Source organism: Bombina bombina, chromosome 4 (assembly GCF_027579735.1).
Source record: "Bombina bombina isolate aBomBom1 chromosome 4, aBomBom1.pri, whole genome shotgun sequence".
Lineage (NCBI taxonomy): Eukaryota > Metazoa > Chordata > Amphibia > Anura > Bombinatoridae > Bombina > Bombina bombina.
The window spans coordinates 671,793,295-671,809,475 of record NC_069502.1 but is presented as its reverse complement, the minus strand read 5'-3'; the positions used below and the strand labels follow the sequence as shown (position 1 = coordinate 671,809,475).

Sequence of the window (16,181 nt, the reverse complement as noted above, 5' to 3'; positions counted from 1 at the left end):
ATGACCAAACTTACACAATTCCAAAGTCCACTCTGCAGGTCTGGAAGTGAAGCATGTCAGTCAATGCTGTGGTGCCTTTCTTCTAATGCCATTCTTGCATGGTCATTTACGATAGAAATTACATGTAAAGTCATCCACTGTGAGTACAATATAAAGAAGGAAAACAGACACACCTAATGGTCACCTTACATTTTTTAAGGTTTATTCAGTCAGCTTAAAGAACACATTAATGAAGTCTTAAAAAAGTCTAGCACATTTCAGTCATGTGACTATAGACATCATTCACGTCAATGAAAAAGGTCACATCGAAATGCACCAGACTATTTTTGTTAGCCCTAAAGGAGTGCCTCTTATTCACTATGTGCTTTTATTAAGTGATCTATTAGGAGTGACTGTTTTCCCTCTGTAAATCGTACTGTGCTGTCCTGATTATTATTGGTGCTTATGCCGAAGGAGCAGCAAAGACTAACAGTACCTGGGATAAAGTGAAAAGCCTTCCATCGTCCTGTATTGTAGTAATTAACTCAAGATATAAAGCTGAGCATCCCTTTCAAACAAAATTTGAATCACAGATATTGTTATTTTGAAACCATATATTGTATTCTTTTTGAATAAAAGAAAGCAGACAGGTTGTATTCTTTTAAGAAAAAATACTATTTTCTTCATAATAAAAGTGACTTCCATAGGAAATAACACACTGGGAGTTGGGGCTTGATGTTACAATAGGAATGACATTGCCATACATAGTATATACATACAAATCAGTAGCTGAAAATCTGACCCAGGCACATTGTTATTTCTGGTGTCAAGCTATGAAATGCATTTGGACTAAGACTACAATGATCTTTAATAAACATTTTCACCTTGTGAATGGTTGTAGTGAGAAGGCAATTGAAGCACTTCAGTACAGAATATGTGGTGCAAATCATTCCAGCACTGAAGTGGTTATATGGTACAATATAGTCATTTCTTGCAAGAAATAAGATTTAACATACAAAAACAAAACAAAAATGAACAACAACAAAAAAAAAACTAAAGGAATAAACAACATGTAACAAGGAGGTAGCACAGTAATTCTATTAAAATATGTTTAAAAGTCTAGAGACTTTTAGTCCACTTAAAGAAACATAAGGAGTGGTTCAAACATAAATTGGAGAAAAATACTTGTGTTCACAGTGTTTGACAAACAGTATTAACGGCAAAGCTTAGTCACATAAGGATTTGTCAAGGTCATGCTCTTACAAACAGTCCACATCAAAGCTGTGCCACAATAGTAGTAGGAATGTATTCAAATATTGTCTCTTAAAAAGTGAAGTATCTGGCAAACCATTCCTGACGCTGTGGATCTGGGGATGCCACAGGTGACGTTTCAGTCTGGGGAGGGCTATATCCCAGGAAAAGAAAAGAGAGACATGTTATGAAAAGGAGTAAGTGTTGCATGTTGGGAACACAAAGGCAGATAGCGCACCATCAAGGTAAGCAAATGTCCAGCATCCTTATACTTGCACAAGCCAAAACAAATACAGGTTCATTTCTTTGTTTATTGTCCCAGTGTGACATCTCTGTACATCCACTTCATTGTAATACCACAGCAGCACATGTTATATTGCATGGGGGGGGGGCATGTTCATTGGTTAAAAAAGGAGATACATTATTTTAATAAATTAAATAAGCTTATGGCTTAATATATTTTAGCACAAAAAAGTTTTAGTTGTCCCTCTTTTAGCCTCCTTTTTTTCTGTCAGAAAAATCATTGGCGTGAAGTATGTAGCAGTTGTCACATTACAAATAAATGTGAAGCATCACATACTTCATTTAGTAACACAAACACAGTTGTTTCTGAATGAGAGACGAATATTTCATTGTTGTTATCTCATGCAGTGATAATTTGGTAGGATATTTAACAACAAGTGATTTTATCTACAATATGATATTACGTTTTCACACAAGGGAAAGTTGTTTTGTTTCAATGCTTAGTCAAGGGTACAATAAACATCAAAATATTGCAAAGGTGTCCTTGTAAAAAAGCATGCGCAAGGGAATGAAAGCTATCAGCGGTATACATGCAGATTGGTTACTATGGAATCTCACAAAACACATGCAGCCGTGTTGCATGACAGTAATACATGTTGTTGGTAGATTGAAAAAAAATCTCTTTATTTTTTAAACAAAAATTTATACATTTAATTTTTCCCCATAAATTATTATCCTAGTATAAATGTGAAAAAAATACACATAAAATATATTACTTTTGTCACTAGAGGGCACTTTAATAATATAATAAAACCATCCAATCAGAATGAAAATGTTTCTCCTAACATTAAGTTGCTTACAGAACAATTTAAAAGTGCAGATTTGCATAGTTTAAGTAAATGAACATGGCAAAAACATCTTTAGAACATTTAACATTATTTGAGCCCATATATCATAGAGGTTATAAATTGTAGTAACAGAATATTAATAGCCACAGATGTTTTATATTTGTTAAATGAATAAAAACTAGACAAAAACAACATAATAAAACATACAACATGTATTATGTTATTATTGTATATAAATATTTTGCAATTATAGGTATATACAAAATCATGCAATACAATGATGCAAGTGCATAAAATAAAGGTGTCATGAAAATGAATGGGGTTATAAATAGAATACAATATTTCAGTAAATGATAAATAGATTTTGTACAAAAACAAACAAAAAGGAGCTCTATAAAGAGGCAAAATCCTTGCACTTTCATGACAGGATAACATGACTAGTGAGGCCACTCTCACGTCATATAGGTCTGGAAAACACCAATGACAAACCGTTTGATGTGCACACCTCCAACAGGTCTTGCCATGACCAATGACAACCGTGCAGGTAAGGCAATGTTTATACGCCATTCACTTTCTGTCTGGTGGCACATTGCTCACTTCATATTGGTCTTGTCAAGACCAGCGAAAATATGACTGGTGAGGCAGTGCTCACCTAACATAGGTCTTGCTCTCTTTGGGTGGCACGGGTTGTGGAAGAGGCTTGCTGCTGTTGAACTCAATATCGTGGATGGGTGAGTTAGGGATGGGGTCCAGGCGGTTAGGATGTTCCTTTCCCACGCCACCAGACTCCATGGCACTTAGGTTAGGGGCACTCACAAACCTGTTTGTGGACTTATCATTCTTCTTCTTTTGCTGTATTAAAAACAACACACATGAGGAGGGGCCCATATCTGCATATATTTGTGGGAGTACATGAGACAGAATACTTAATTAATCATTACTATGCACAATATATTAAACCTATGAAGAAGGGTCCATCAACCTAAACATTAAAATAAATTGGATAAATATAGTTATTAAAGTGAAAAAACAAGCTTGAAACAAGACTTTATGTGATTACACCAGAAAAATATTTGCTTCTTAAAAAAGAACCAATCACTTATACAACTTTATATGACTTTAAAATCTTACAATATATGTGCCTTAAGGCTAGATTACGAGTTTTGCGTTATGAGCGGTGCGGTACTAACTTGCACGTTATTGTCACCGCTAACTTCCCTACAACGCTGGTATTACAGGTTTATAAAAACCCGGCGTTATCAGGCAAAAAGTGAGCGTAGAGCATAATTGAGCTCCATACCGCACTCCAATACCACCGCTGCTGAAAGCTGGTTTTAGGTGCTCATGCACGATTTCCCCATAGACATCAATGGGGAGAGCCGGCTGAGAAAAAAGTCTAACACCTGCAAAAAAGCAGCGTAAAGTTCAGTAATGCAGCCCATTGATTCCTATGTTTACACCTAACACCCTAACATGAACACCGAGTCTAAACACCCCTAATCTTACACTTATTAACCCCTAATCTGCCGCCCCCGACATCGCCGACACCTACATTATACTTATTAACCCCTAATCTGCCGCTCCGGACATCGCCGCTACTATAATAAACATATTAACCCCTAAACCACCGTACTCCCGCATCACAAACACTAATTAAATATTATTAACCCCTAATCTGCAGCCCCTAACATCGCCGCCACCTACCTACATTTATTAACCCCTAATCTGCCGCCCCAACGTTGCTGCCACTATAGTAAATTTATTAACCCCTAAACCTAAGTCTAACCCTAACGCCCCTAACTTAAATATGATTAAAATAAATCTAAATAAAACCTACTATCATTACCTAAATAATTCCTATTTAAAACTAAATACCTGTAAAATAAACCCTAAGCTAACTACAATATAACTAATAGTTATATTGTAGCTATTTTAGGGTTTATTTTTATTTTACAGGCAAGTTTGTATTTATTTTAACTAGGTAGACTAGTTAGTAAATAGTTATTAATGATTTACTAACTACCTAGCTAAAATAAATACAAATTTACCTGTAAAATAAAACCTAACCTGAGTTACACTAACATCTAACCTTAAACTACAATTAAATAAATTACATTTATTAAATACAATTACCTAAATTACAAAAAAAACAAAAACACTAAATTACACAAAATAAAAAAAGAAATTATCAGATATTTAAACTAATTACACCTAATCTAATAGCCCTATCAAAATAAAAAGCCCCCCCCCCAAAATAAAGAAAAACCCTAGCCAAGCCGGAAGAGGTGGTCCTCCAGACGGGCAGAAGTCTTCATCCAGACGGCATTTTCTATCTTCATCCATCCGGCGCGGAGGGGGTCCATCTTCAAGACATCCGGCGCGGAGCATCCTCTTCAATCGAAGTCTTCTTCCAGAATGAAGGTTCCTTTAAGTGACGTCATCCTAACCTGAGTTACACTAACATCTAACCTTAAACTACAATTAAATAAATTACATTTATTAAATACAATTACCTAAATTACAAAAAAAACAAAAACACTAAATTACACAAAATAAAAAAAGAAATTATCAGATATTTAAACTAATTACACCTAATCTAATAGCCCTATCAAAATAAAAAGCCCCCCCCCAAAATAAAGAAAAACCCTAGCCAAGCCGGAAGAGGTGGTCCTCCAGACGGGCAGAAGTCTTCATCCAGACGGCATTTTCTATCTTCATCCATCCGGCGCGGAGGGGGTCCATCTTCAAGACATCCGGCGCGGAGCATCCTCTTCAATCGAAGTCTTCTTCCAGAATGAAGGTTCCTTTAAGTGACGTCATCCATTTTTTAAGGGTTTATTGGGTGGGTTTTATTTTTAGATTAGGGTTTGGGCACTTGAAAAAGAGCTAAAAGCCCTTTTAAGGGCAATGCCCATCCAAATGCCCATTTCAGGACAATGGGGAGCTTAGGTTTTTTTAGTTAGGATTTTATTTGGGGGGTTGGTTGTGTAGGTGGTGGGTTTTACTGTTGGGGGGTTGTTTGTATTTTTTTTACAGGTAAAAGAGCTGATTTCTTTGGGGCAATGCCCAGCAAAAGGCCCTTTTAAGGGCTATTGGTAGTTTAGTTTAGGCTAGGGTTTTTTTTATTTTATTTTGGGGGGGCTTTTTCTATTTTGATAGGGCTATTAGATTAGGTGTAATTAGTTTAAATATCTGATAATTTCTTTTTTTATTTTGTGTAATTTAGTGGGGTTTTTTGTAATTTAGGTAATTGTATTTAATTTAGGTAATTGTATTTAATTTAGGTAATTGATTTAATTGTAGTGTAAGGTTAGGTGTTAGTGTAAGACAGGTTAGGTTTTATTTCACAGGTAAATGTGTATTTATTTTAGCTAGGTAGTTAGTAAATAGTTAATAACTATTTAGTAACTATTCTACCTAGTTAAAATAAATACAAACTTGCCTGTGAAATAAAAATAAAACCTAAGCTAGATACAATGTAACTATTAGTTATATTGTTGCTAGCTTAGGGTTTATTGTACAGGTATTTAGTTTTAAATAGGAATTATTTAGTTATTAATAGTAGGTTTTATTTAGATTTATCTTAATTATATTAAAGTTAGGGGGTGTTAGGGTTAGATTTAGCGTTAGGTTTAGGGGGTTAATATGTATATTATAGTGGCGGCGATGTCCGGAGCGGCAGATTAGGAGTTAATAAATGTAGGTAGGTGGCGGCGATGTTAGGGGTGTCAGATTAGGGGTTAATAATATTTAACTAGTGTTTGCGATGCGGGAGTGCAACGGTTAATATGTTTATTAAAGTGGCGGCGATGTCGGGAGCGGCAGATTAGGGGTTGATAATTTTATTTTAGTGTTTGCGATACGGGAGGGCCTCGGTTTAGGGGTTAATAGGTAGTTTATGGGTGTTAGTGTACTTTTTAGTTATGAGTTTTATGCTACAGCTTTGTAGCGTAAAACTCATAGCTACTGACTTTAGATTGCGTTACGAATCTTGCGGTATAGGCTGTACCGCTCACTTTTTGGCCTCCCAGAAAAAGCTTGTAATATCGGTGCTATGGAAGTCCTATTGAAAAAAGACTTTACGCAAATTGCGTAAGTTAATTTGCGTTACGGCCAAAAAAGTGTGCGGTACAGCTTTTTTGACAAGACTCGTAATAGTAGTGAAAAAGCAGCGTTATAACCCATAACGCTGCTTTTTCATTCATAATGCAAAACTCGTAATCTAGCCGTTAGTTTCTATACTGCCAGTACTGTATCTAGTTTCTGTCAGCTTCATAATCTAATCATAATTATAGTATCAGGACAGTGGGTTTAATTTTCTATAAACTGGAATTGAATAAGAGAACAAGAACATCACTTACTGGAAAGGACAGACTATATTAATATAGGTATAAATACATACATATATACATACAGATGCAGGGCATTATCGTGCTTGCTTTTGATACTCTTTAAATAGCAGGAGACAATGGGGCCGATTTATCAAGGGCCGAATGGCCCCTGATGCCCCTGTTTCCGCACGAGCCTTCAGGCTCGCCGGAAACAGCAGTTATGAAGCCGCTGTCTTAAGACCGCTGTTCCTTAACTGGTCCGCCGCCTCTGAGTGGCCAACAGCAATCATCCCGATCAGATAGGATCGGGTTGATTGACACCCCCGTGATTTGCCGCTAATCTGCAGGGGGCAGGATTGCACAAACAGTTCACCAGAACTGCTGCAGACAGCGTATGATAAATTGGCCCCATAGGCTTTTTTAAACAATATTTAAGACTACCTTGATAAGCTAACCATGTTAAACTACATTTGAAAGGAACCAAGACATAACCATATCTGATGAATCACCAGAAAAAAAAAAAAATTAAAAGGAAGTATAGAATATTATTGAAATGGTGTTTTTGATACTAAATACTTTTTTCAAATAGAGTGGCTCAGAACATTTTGTTTAGATCAATAAATGCAATAATGTTTTCTATAAAAGATCTAATGCAGTTCTGAGTCAAAGATGAATAATATAATGAGATGCATTTCACTTTATATAAAAATACCATTCCATAAAAGGCTGGTATTATAACAACAGGAATAGTAATAATAATAATAATATAATGAGATGCATTGCACTTTATATAAAAATACCATTCCATAAAAGGCTGGTATTATAACAACAGGAATAGTAATAATAATAATATAATGAGATGCATTTCACTTTATATAAAAATACCATTCCATAAAAGGCTGGTATTGTAACAGCAGGAATAGTAATAATAATAATATAATGAGATGCATTTCACTTTATATAAAAATACCATTCCATAAAAGGCTGGTATTATAACAGCAGGAATAGTAATAATAATAATATAATGAGATGCATTTCACTTTATATAAAAATACCATTCCATAAAAGGCTGGTATTGTAACAGCAGGAATAGTAATAATAATAATATAATGAGATGCATTTCACTTTATATAAAAATACCATTCCATAAAAGGCTGGTATTGTAACAGCAGGAATAGTAATAGTAATAATATAATGAGATGCATTTCACTTTATATAAAAATACCATTCCATAAAAGGCTGGTATTGTAACAGCAGGAATAGTAATAATAATAATAATATAATGAGATGCATTTCACTTTATATAAAAATACCATTCCATAAAAGGCTGGTATTGTAACAGCAGGAATAGTAATAATAATAATATAATGAGATGCTCACATGTATTGCATTTCACTTTATATAAAAATACCATTCCATAAAAGGCTGGTATTGTAACAGCAGGAATAGTAATAATAATAATATAATGAGATGCTCACATGTATTGCATTTCACTTTATATAAAAATACCATTCCATAAAAGGCTGGTATTGTAACAGCAGGAATAGTAATAATAATAATATAATGAGATGCATTTCACTTTATATAAAAATACCATTCCATAAAAGGCTGGTATTATAACAGCAGGAATAGTAATAATAATAATATAATGAGATGCATTTCACTTTATATAAAAATACCATTCCATAAAAGGCTGGTATTATAACAGCAGGAATAGTAATAATAATAATATAATGAGATGCATTTCACTTTATATAAAAATACCATTCCATAAAAGGCTGGTATTGTAACAGCAGGAATAGTAATAATAATAATATAATGAGATGCATTTCACTTTATATAAAAATACCATTCCATAAAAGGCTGGTATTATAACAGCAGGAATAGTAATAATAATAATATAATGAGATGCATTTCACTTTATATAAAAATACCATTCCATAAAAGGCTGGTATTGTAACAGCAGGAATAGTAATAATAATAATATAATGAGATGCATTTCACTTTATATAAAAATACCATTCCATAAAAGGCTGGTATTGTAACAGCAGGAATAGTAATAGTAATAATATAATGAGATGCATTTCACTTTATATAAAAATACCATTCCATAAAAGGCTGGTATTGTAACAGCAGGAATAGTAATAATAATAATAATATAATGAGATGCATTTCACTTTATATAAAAATACCATTCCATAAAAGGCTGGTATTGTAACAGCAGGAATAGTAATAATAATAATATAATGAGATGCTCACATGTATTGCATTTCACTTTATATAAAAATACCATTCCATAAAAGGCTGGTATTGTAACAGCAGGAATAGTAATAATAATAATATAATGAGATGCTCGCATGTATTGCATTTCACTTTATATAAAAATACCATTCCATAAAAGGCTGGTATTGTAACAGCAGGAATAGTAATAATAATAATATAATGAGATGCATTTCACTTTATATAAAAATACCATTCCATAAAAGGCTGGTATTATAACAGCAGGAATAGTAATAATAATAATATAATGAGATGCATTTCACTTTATATAAAAATACCATTCCATAAAAGGCTGGTATTATAACAGCAGGAATAGTAATAATAATAATATAATGAGATGCATTTCACTTTATATAAAAATACCATTCCATAAAAGGCTGGTATTGTAACAGCAGGAATAGTAATAATAATAATATAATGAGATGCATTTCACTTTATATAAAAATACCATTCCATAAAAGGCTGGTATTATAACAGCAGGAATAGTGGATAAAATTAGTTTGTATTGTGCCACAAGCAAAAAGTAAAAACAGTCTTTTTGGAAGAAAAATTGAATGGGGATGTTAACAATAATGGTCATTGTAGCTCAGCTTTTCATTAAAGAGACAGGCAACTCAATTTTAAATAACTTTCCAATTTACTTCTATTATCAAATGTTATTTGTTTTCTTGTTTTGAAAAGCTGGAAGGGAAGTTCAGGAGCGTGCACGTGTCTGTAGCACTATATGGCAGCAGTTTTGTAACAATATTATACATTAGCAAGAACAGTGCTCCAGACATGTGCACACTACCTACCTAGGTATCTCTTCAACAAAGAATAACATGAGTACAAAACAAATTTGATAAATAGTACATTGGAATCTTTTTTTAAATTGTATTCTCTATCTGAATTATGAAATGTTGGGTTTCCTCTCCCTTTAAAGTTGACAATGCTAAAACTCTAGATGGCAGTATTGAGGGCTGCAACCATGGCTGAATTCAGGATTACATTGTGCTCAGAAAGCTCATTTAAAATGGTGTAATATTCTGTGTTTGAAATTTGCTATGAACAGTAGTTTATATAGCTTGCACTTTTAGATCATCTTATGAATAACGTGTTTTGTTTTTTTTGCTTAGCAGTAAGCTGGCAATTAAAGGGAAAGAAAAAGTCAAACATTTTGAACAGAAGCATTTTTCGCTAAATACATTTATTAGCAAAAACGCTTTTGGTAACAAGTTATGACTATTTTAGTGAGATATTTTAATGTGCACATATTGTTCATCCATCTGCCTTCAAACACAGCTCCTGATCAGAAAGCATTTACTATGTTGACAATGACTCAGTTGGCATCATCAATAAACAAATACATAACACAGCCAGCTCTCTGAGCAGGTGCAGTGTTTGAATTAGTGCATGAAGAATATGTATATATGATCAATGCAGCTATCACTGAAACCGTCATAGGGCTAGATTACACTGGCACACTATCATTAGCGTTAACTTGTGCAGGTATTAGAAGTTGAAAGTAAATATGATAGCACAGGTGCAAACTAAGGCCTAGATTTGGAGTTTGGCGTTAGCCGTGAAAACCAGCGTTAGAGGCTCCTAACGCTGGTTTTAGGCTACCTCCGGTATTTGGAGTCACTCAAAATAGGGTCTAACGCTCACTTTTCAGCTGCGACTTTTCCATACCGCACATCCCCTTACGTCAATTGCGTATCCTATCTTTTCAATGGGATCTTTCTAACTCCGGTATTTAGAGTCGTGTCTGAAGTGAGCGTTAGAACTCTAACGACAAAACTCCAGCCGCAGGAAAAAAGTCAGTAGTTAAGAGCTTTCTGGGCTAACGCCAGTTTATAAAGCTCTTAACTACTGTACTCTAAAGTACACTAACACCCATAAACTACCTATGTACCCCTAAACCGAGGTCCCCCCACATCGCCGCAACTCGATTCATTTTTTTTAACCCCTAATCTGCCGACCGCCACCTACGTTATACTTATGTACCCCTAATCTGCTGCCCCTAACACCGCCGACCCCTGTATTATATTTATTAACCCCTAACCTGCCCCCCACAACGTCGCCTCCACCTACCTACACTTATTAACCCCTAATCTGCCGACCGCAAAGCGCCGCCACCTACGTTATCCTTATGTACCCCTAATCTGCTGCCCCTAACACCGCCGACCCCTATATTATATTTATTAACCCCTAATCTGCCCCCCACAACGTCGCCACCACCTGCCTACACTTATTAACCCCTAATCTGCCGACCGGAGCTCACCGCTATTCTAATAAATGTATTAACCCCTAAAGCTAAGTCTAACCCTAACACTAACACCCCCCTAAGTTAAATATAATTTTAATCTAACGAAATTAACTCTTATTAAATAAATTATTCCTATTTAAAGATAAATACTTACCTGTAAAATAAATCCTAATATAGGAATCAGCCAATCAGAATCAAGTTCAATCCGATTGGCTGATCCAATCAGCCAATCAGATTGAGCTCGCATTCTATTGGCTGATCGGAACAGCCAATAGAATGCGAGCTCAATCTGATTGGCTGATTGGATCAGCCAATCGGATTGAACTTGATTCTGATTGGCTGATTCCATCAGCCAATCAGAATATTCCTACCTTAATTCCGATTGGCTGATAGAATCCTATCAGCCAATCGGAATTCGAGGGACGCCATCTTGGATGACGTCCCTTAAAGGAACCGTCATTCGGCTAGTAGGCGTCGGGAGAAGAGGATGTTCCGCGTCGGAGGTCTGCAAGATGGATCCGGAAGAAAGAAGATTGAAGATGCCGTTGATAGAAGACTTCATCCGGATCATGGACCTCTTCAGCTCCCGCTTGGATGAAGACTTCATCCGGATCATGGACCTCTTCAGCTCCCGCTTGGATGAAGACTTCAGCCGGATCATGGACCTCTTCAGCCCCCCGCTTGGGCTTGGATCAGGACATCGGAGGAGCTCTTCAGGACGGATCGGTGAACCTGGTATGGTGAAGATAAGGTAGGAAGATCTTCAGGGGCTTAGTGTTAGGTTTATTTAAGGGGGGTTTGGGTTAGATTAGGGGTATGTGGGTGGTGGGTTGTAATGTTGGGGGGGGGGTATTGTATGTTTTTTTTTACAGGCAAAAGAGCTGAATTCTTTGGGGCATGCCCCGCAAAGGACCCTGTTCAGGGCTGGTAAGGTAAAAGAGCTTTGAACTGTAGTAATTTAGAATAGGGTAGGGCATTTTTTATTTTGGGGGGCTTTGTTATTTTATTAGGGGGCTTAGAGTAGGTGTAATTAGTTTAAAATTGTTGTAATATTTTTCTTATGTTTGTAAAAAATTTTTTATTTTTTGTAACTTAGTTCTTTATTATTTTTTGTACTTTAGTTAGTTTATTTCATTGTAGTTATTTGTAGGAATTGTATTTAATTTATTTATGGATAGTGTAGTGTTAGGTTTAATTGTAACTTAGGTTAGGATTTATTTTACAGGTAATTTTGTAATTATTTTAACTAGGTAGCTATTAAATAGTTCTTAACTATTTAATAGCTATTGTACCTGGTTAAAATAATTACAAAGTTGCCTGTCAAATAAATATTAATCCTAAAATAGCTATAATATAATTATAATTTATATTGTAGCTATATTAGGATTTATTTTACAGGTAAGTATTTAGCTTTAAATAGGAATAATTTATTTAATAAGAGATAATTAATTTCGTTAGATGTAAATTATATTTAATTTAGGGGGGTGTTAGTGTTAGGGTTAGACTTAGCTTTAGGGGTTAATACATTTATTAGAATAGCGGTGAGCTCCAGTCGGCAGATTAGGGGTTAATAATTGAAGTTAGGTGTCGGCGATGTTAGGGAGGGCAGATTAGGGGTTAATACTATTTATTATAGGGTTAGTGAGGCGGATTAGGGGTTAATAACTTTATTATAGTAGCGCTCAGGTCCGGTCGGCAGATTAGGGGTTAATAATTGTAGGCAGGTGGAGGCGACGTTGTGGGGGGCAGATTAGGGGTTAATAAATATAATATAGGGGTCGGCGATGTTAGGGCAGCAGATTAGGGGTACATAGGGATAATGTAAGTAGCCGCGGTTTACGAAGCGGCAGATTAGGGGTTAATAATAATATGCAGGGGTCAGCGATAGCGGGGGCGGCAGATTAGGGGTTAATAAGTGTAAGGTTAGGGGTGTTTAGACTCGGGGTACATGTTAGGGTGTTAGGTGCAGACGTAGGAAGTGTTTCCCCATGGCAAACAATGGGGCTGCGTTAGGAGCTGAACGCGGCTTTTTTGCAGGTGTTAGGTTTTTTTTCAGCTCAAACAGCCCCATTGTTTCCTATGGGAGAATCGTGCACGAGCACGTTTTTGAGGCTGGCCGCTTGCGTAAGCAACTCTGGTATCGAGAGTTGAAGCTGCGTTAAAAATGCTCTACGCTTAAAATGGTGGCCCTGCCCAAACTTCTTTATCCATTACAGATGTTGCCTCTTCTCCTCACTCAAAAAGATGCGACATCTTTGCAAACTGCCATTGGAAACTTTGTTTGGCAGGGCAGAAAACATAGAATAGGCAGGACTCCCTTGTCAATGACAGTGGAAGGAGGGGGGCTCCGTCTTCCTAATATAATATGGTATAACTGGGCGGCTCTCTCTAGATTTGCATTAGACTGGCTGGTAGGGAAAAACTATTATACTGTCCCTGACCTGGAGTCTAACATCATTAAACCACTGCATTTAGCTTATCTGCCTCATGCACATTTGAAATCTCTATCCCCGTTCATTCAAAACCATATATTGTTTAGGGATCCTCTAAGAGCCTGGACCAAGATTTGTAGACTCTGGGGTATACAACGTTCAGCTAGTAAATATCTCCCGATCCAGGGTAATTTGGACTTCCTCCCCGGGTACACCACACAAGCATTTCAGACATGGCAACAATTACAACTCACACGACTGCATCAACTTTTCCGACCCCTGACTCTAGAAATACTGCCCTTCCAAGACCTGAAATCACGTTATAACCTCCCGCACACACACAAGTTTGCATACTTTCAATGCCGACATTACGTATCCACCTTGATTTCAGAGGGACTCCTCTCTGTAGAAGCCTCCAATTTAGATACATTGAGTGCGCTGGCGAAGTTGGGCCCTCTGAGACTGTCACATACATATAACTTACTGATTCGTCACTCTAAGGATCATGTGCTTCATGGCATGGTATCAAAGTGGTCCCATTTTGGGGAGCTAGAGATTGACCCGGTATTGATTACCACAAGTTTCGAGAGGGCACACCAAAGTACTATTTCTGCAAAATTGAGGGAATCACACCTGAAATTCTTACATCAAGCTTACATCACTCCTGGCCTAAGGGCTAAATGGGTTGGAGGAGCACTCAACTCCTGTAGTAAATGCCGCCTTGAATCTCCTGATTGGGTACATCTACTCTGGAGTTGCCCTAAATTACAAAAATTTTGGCAAAAAATTGCGTACTGGCTATCCAAATTAACTAAACAAACTGTGTCCCTCTCGGCACAACATGTGATCTTTCTGACACCTAGAGATCAGACATACAAGCACGACATTTTTTTAAATACCACACTCATGTTAGCTAAACAAATTATCCTGAGAGAGTGGACAGGGGACCGTAACTTACCTTTTCAATACTTACTTAAAACAATTCATGATCAGATGCTGATTGAGCAGGCAGATACTAGGGGGGACCCTGAGAAAAGAGTCAAGAGATTTCTCCTTAAATGGGAGGCCTATTTGCTGCACCTACCTGACATAGTAAGAGATAGGGTTCTGCTTCCTTTTAAAAATAGCCAATATGTTTTAAATGAAAACCTCAGAGGAAATTGGTGTCTATCCACGGATCAGACCCGTGAGTGACCTGCATATCGAGGGAGGGGGACCCGGAGGTACTCTGGGTAAGTATGGCTGCTATATGTTATTTTTTTTTTTCTCCTTCTTTCTTTCTCTTCCTTTCTTCTCTTTCTTTCATTCTTCTTTGTATGTTATTGTCTTTCTTCCTTGCCCTTAGCTAATATGTTTCCTTTCTCGATTTCTCCTTTTTTTTTCATTGGTTGATTGTAAAAAAATGTTCTTAGAAAAAAGTTGAGTCCCAGGACATACATGATGATCACATATACTTATTGTATTCCTTTGCTGGTATGCTTTGATATAACATGCTCTGAAAACTGTTTTGTTCTGCAGGTGACCACTTTGTCACACCTGCATTATTATGACTGCATTTACCATGTATGACTCGGATTCTTTTCTATAAATAAAGTTTTAAAAAAAAAAAAAATGCTCTACGCTCCTTTTTTGGAGCCTAACGCAGCCTTTATGTGGACTCTCAATACCAGAGTTATTTTTATGGTGCGGCCAGAAAAAAGCCGGCGTTAGTTTTTCGGGTTGTTACCGACAAAACTCCAAATGTAGCCGTAAATTTGCTTGTCAGGTTAGCGTGACTGCAGTCCTCATGTAAAAGGTTAGGGCGAAATTAAAAGTTGCACCAAACACAAGATAAGTACATTAACCCCTTAATGACCATCAACGTACCCTGTACATTGCTGGTGTTTGAATGGGGATTGCTTTTCCGGGATGCCTGCAGGAGGGAGGGAGGTCATAATATCACGGTCCTGCCTCTTGCGGCAAGACCTGCGCTATAATGGCCTGAAAAACCCTTAACGACCAGTGACGTACATGGTATGTCGTGGTTGTTAAGAGGTTAAATTAAAGTGTTACACTCCTATATACACTATCTAATAAAAATTATTCATAGAAATATTAATACAAAAAAGTTATAAGGGTTAAAGGGTACATGACAAGGTATTTGAATGGAAAGTGCTATAATGTATACATACTTATACATGTATCAATATATGTATGTATGTATATATACGCACGTATTTATATTTGTGTATACATGTGCATTTATGTGTTTAAATTAATATACATACATATATAAACACATGTATACACAAATATACATATGCATATATATTATGGGGCCTATTTATGAAAGACCTGTCGGACATGATCCGACATTGCGGATCATGTCCGACAGACCTCCCTGAATGCGGAGAACAATACACTCTCCGCATTCAGCATTGCACCAGCAGCTCTTGTGAACTGCTGGTGCAACGCCGCCCCCTGCAGATTCGCAGCCACTCGCCCGCTAGCAGGGGGGTGTCAATCGATCGTATTGAATCGGGTTGAATTGCGGCAATGTCTGTCCGCCTCCTCAGAGCAGGCGGACAGG

At 36.5% G+C, this 16,181-nt stretch overlaps 1 protein-coding gene across 1 annotated transcript in view; it reads right to left on the bottom strand.

The window, feature by feature from the left end:
• Nucleotides 1–1,054: 1,054 nt before the first annotated feature.
• FAM184A (family with sequence similarity 184 member A) overlaps nt 1,055–16,181 on the bottom strand; it is a 573,060-nt gene continuing 557,933 nt past the window's right edge. Inside the window, exons 17-18 of the mRNA XM_053710789.1 lie at nt 2,974–3,173; nt 1,055–1,384 (exon numbers count right to left, since the gene is read on the bottom strand). Coding sequence (XP_053566764.1) covers nt 1,303–1,384; nt 2,974–3,173 — 282 coding nt within the window. The 3' untranslated portion in view covers nt 1,055–1,302. The remainder of the gene's footprint in view (nt 1,385–2,973; nt 3,174–16,181) is intronic.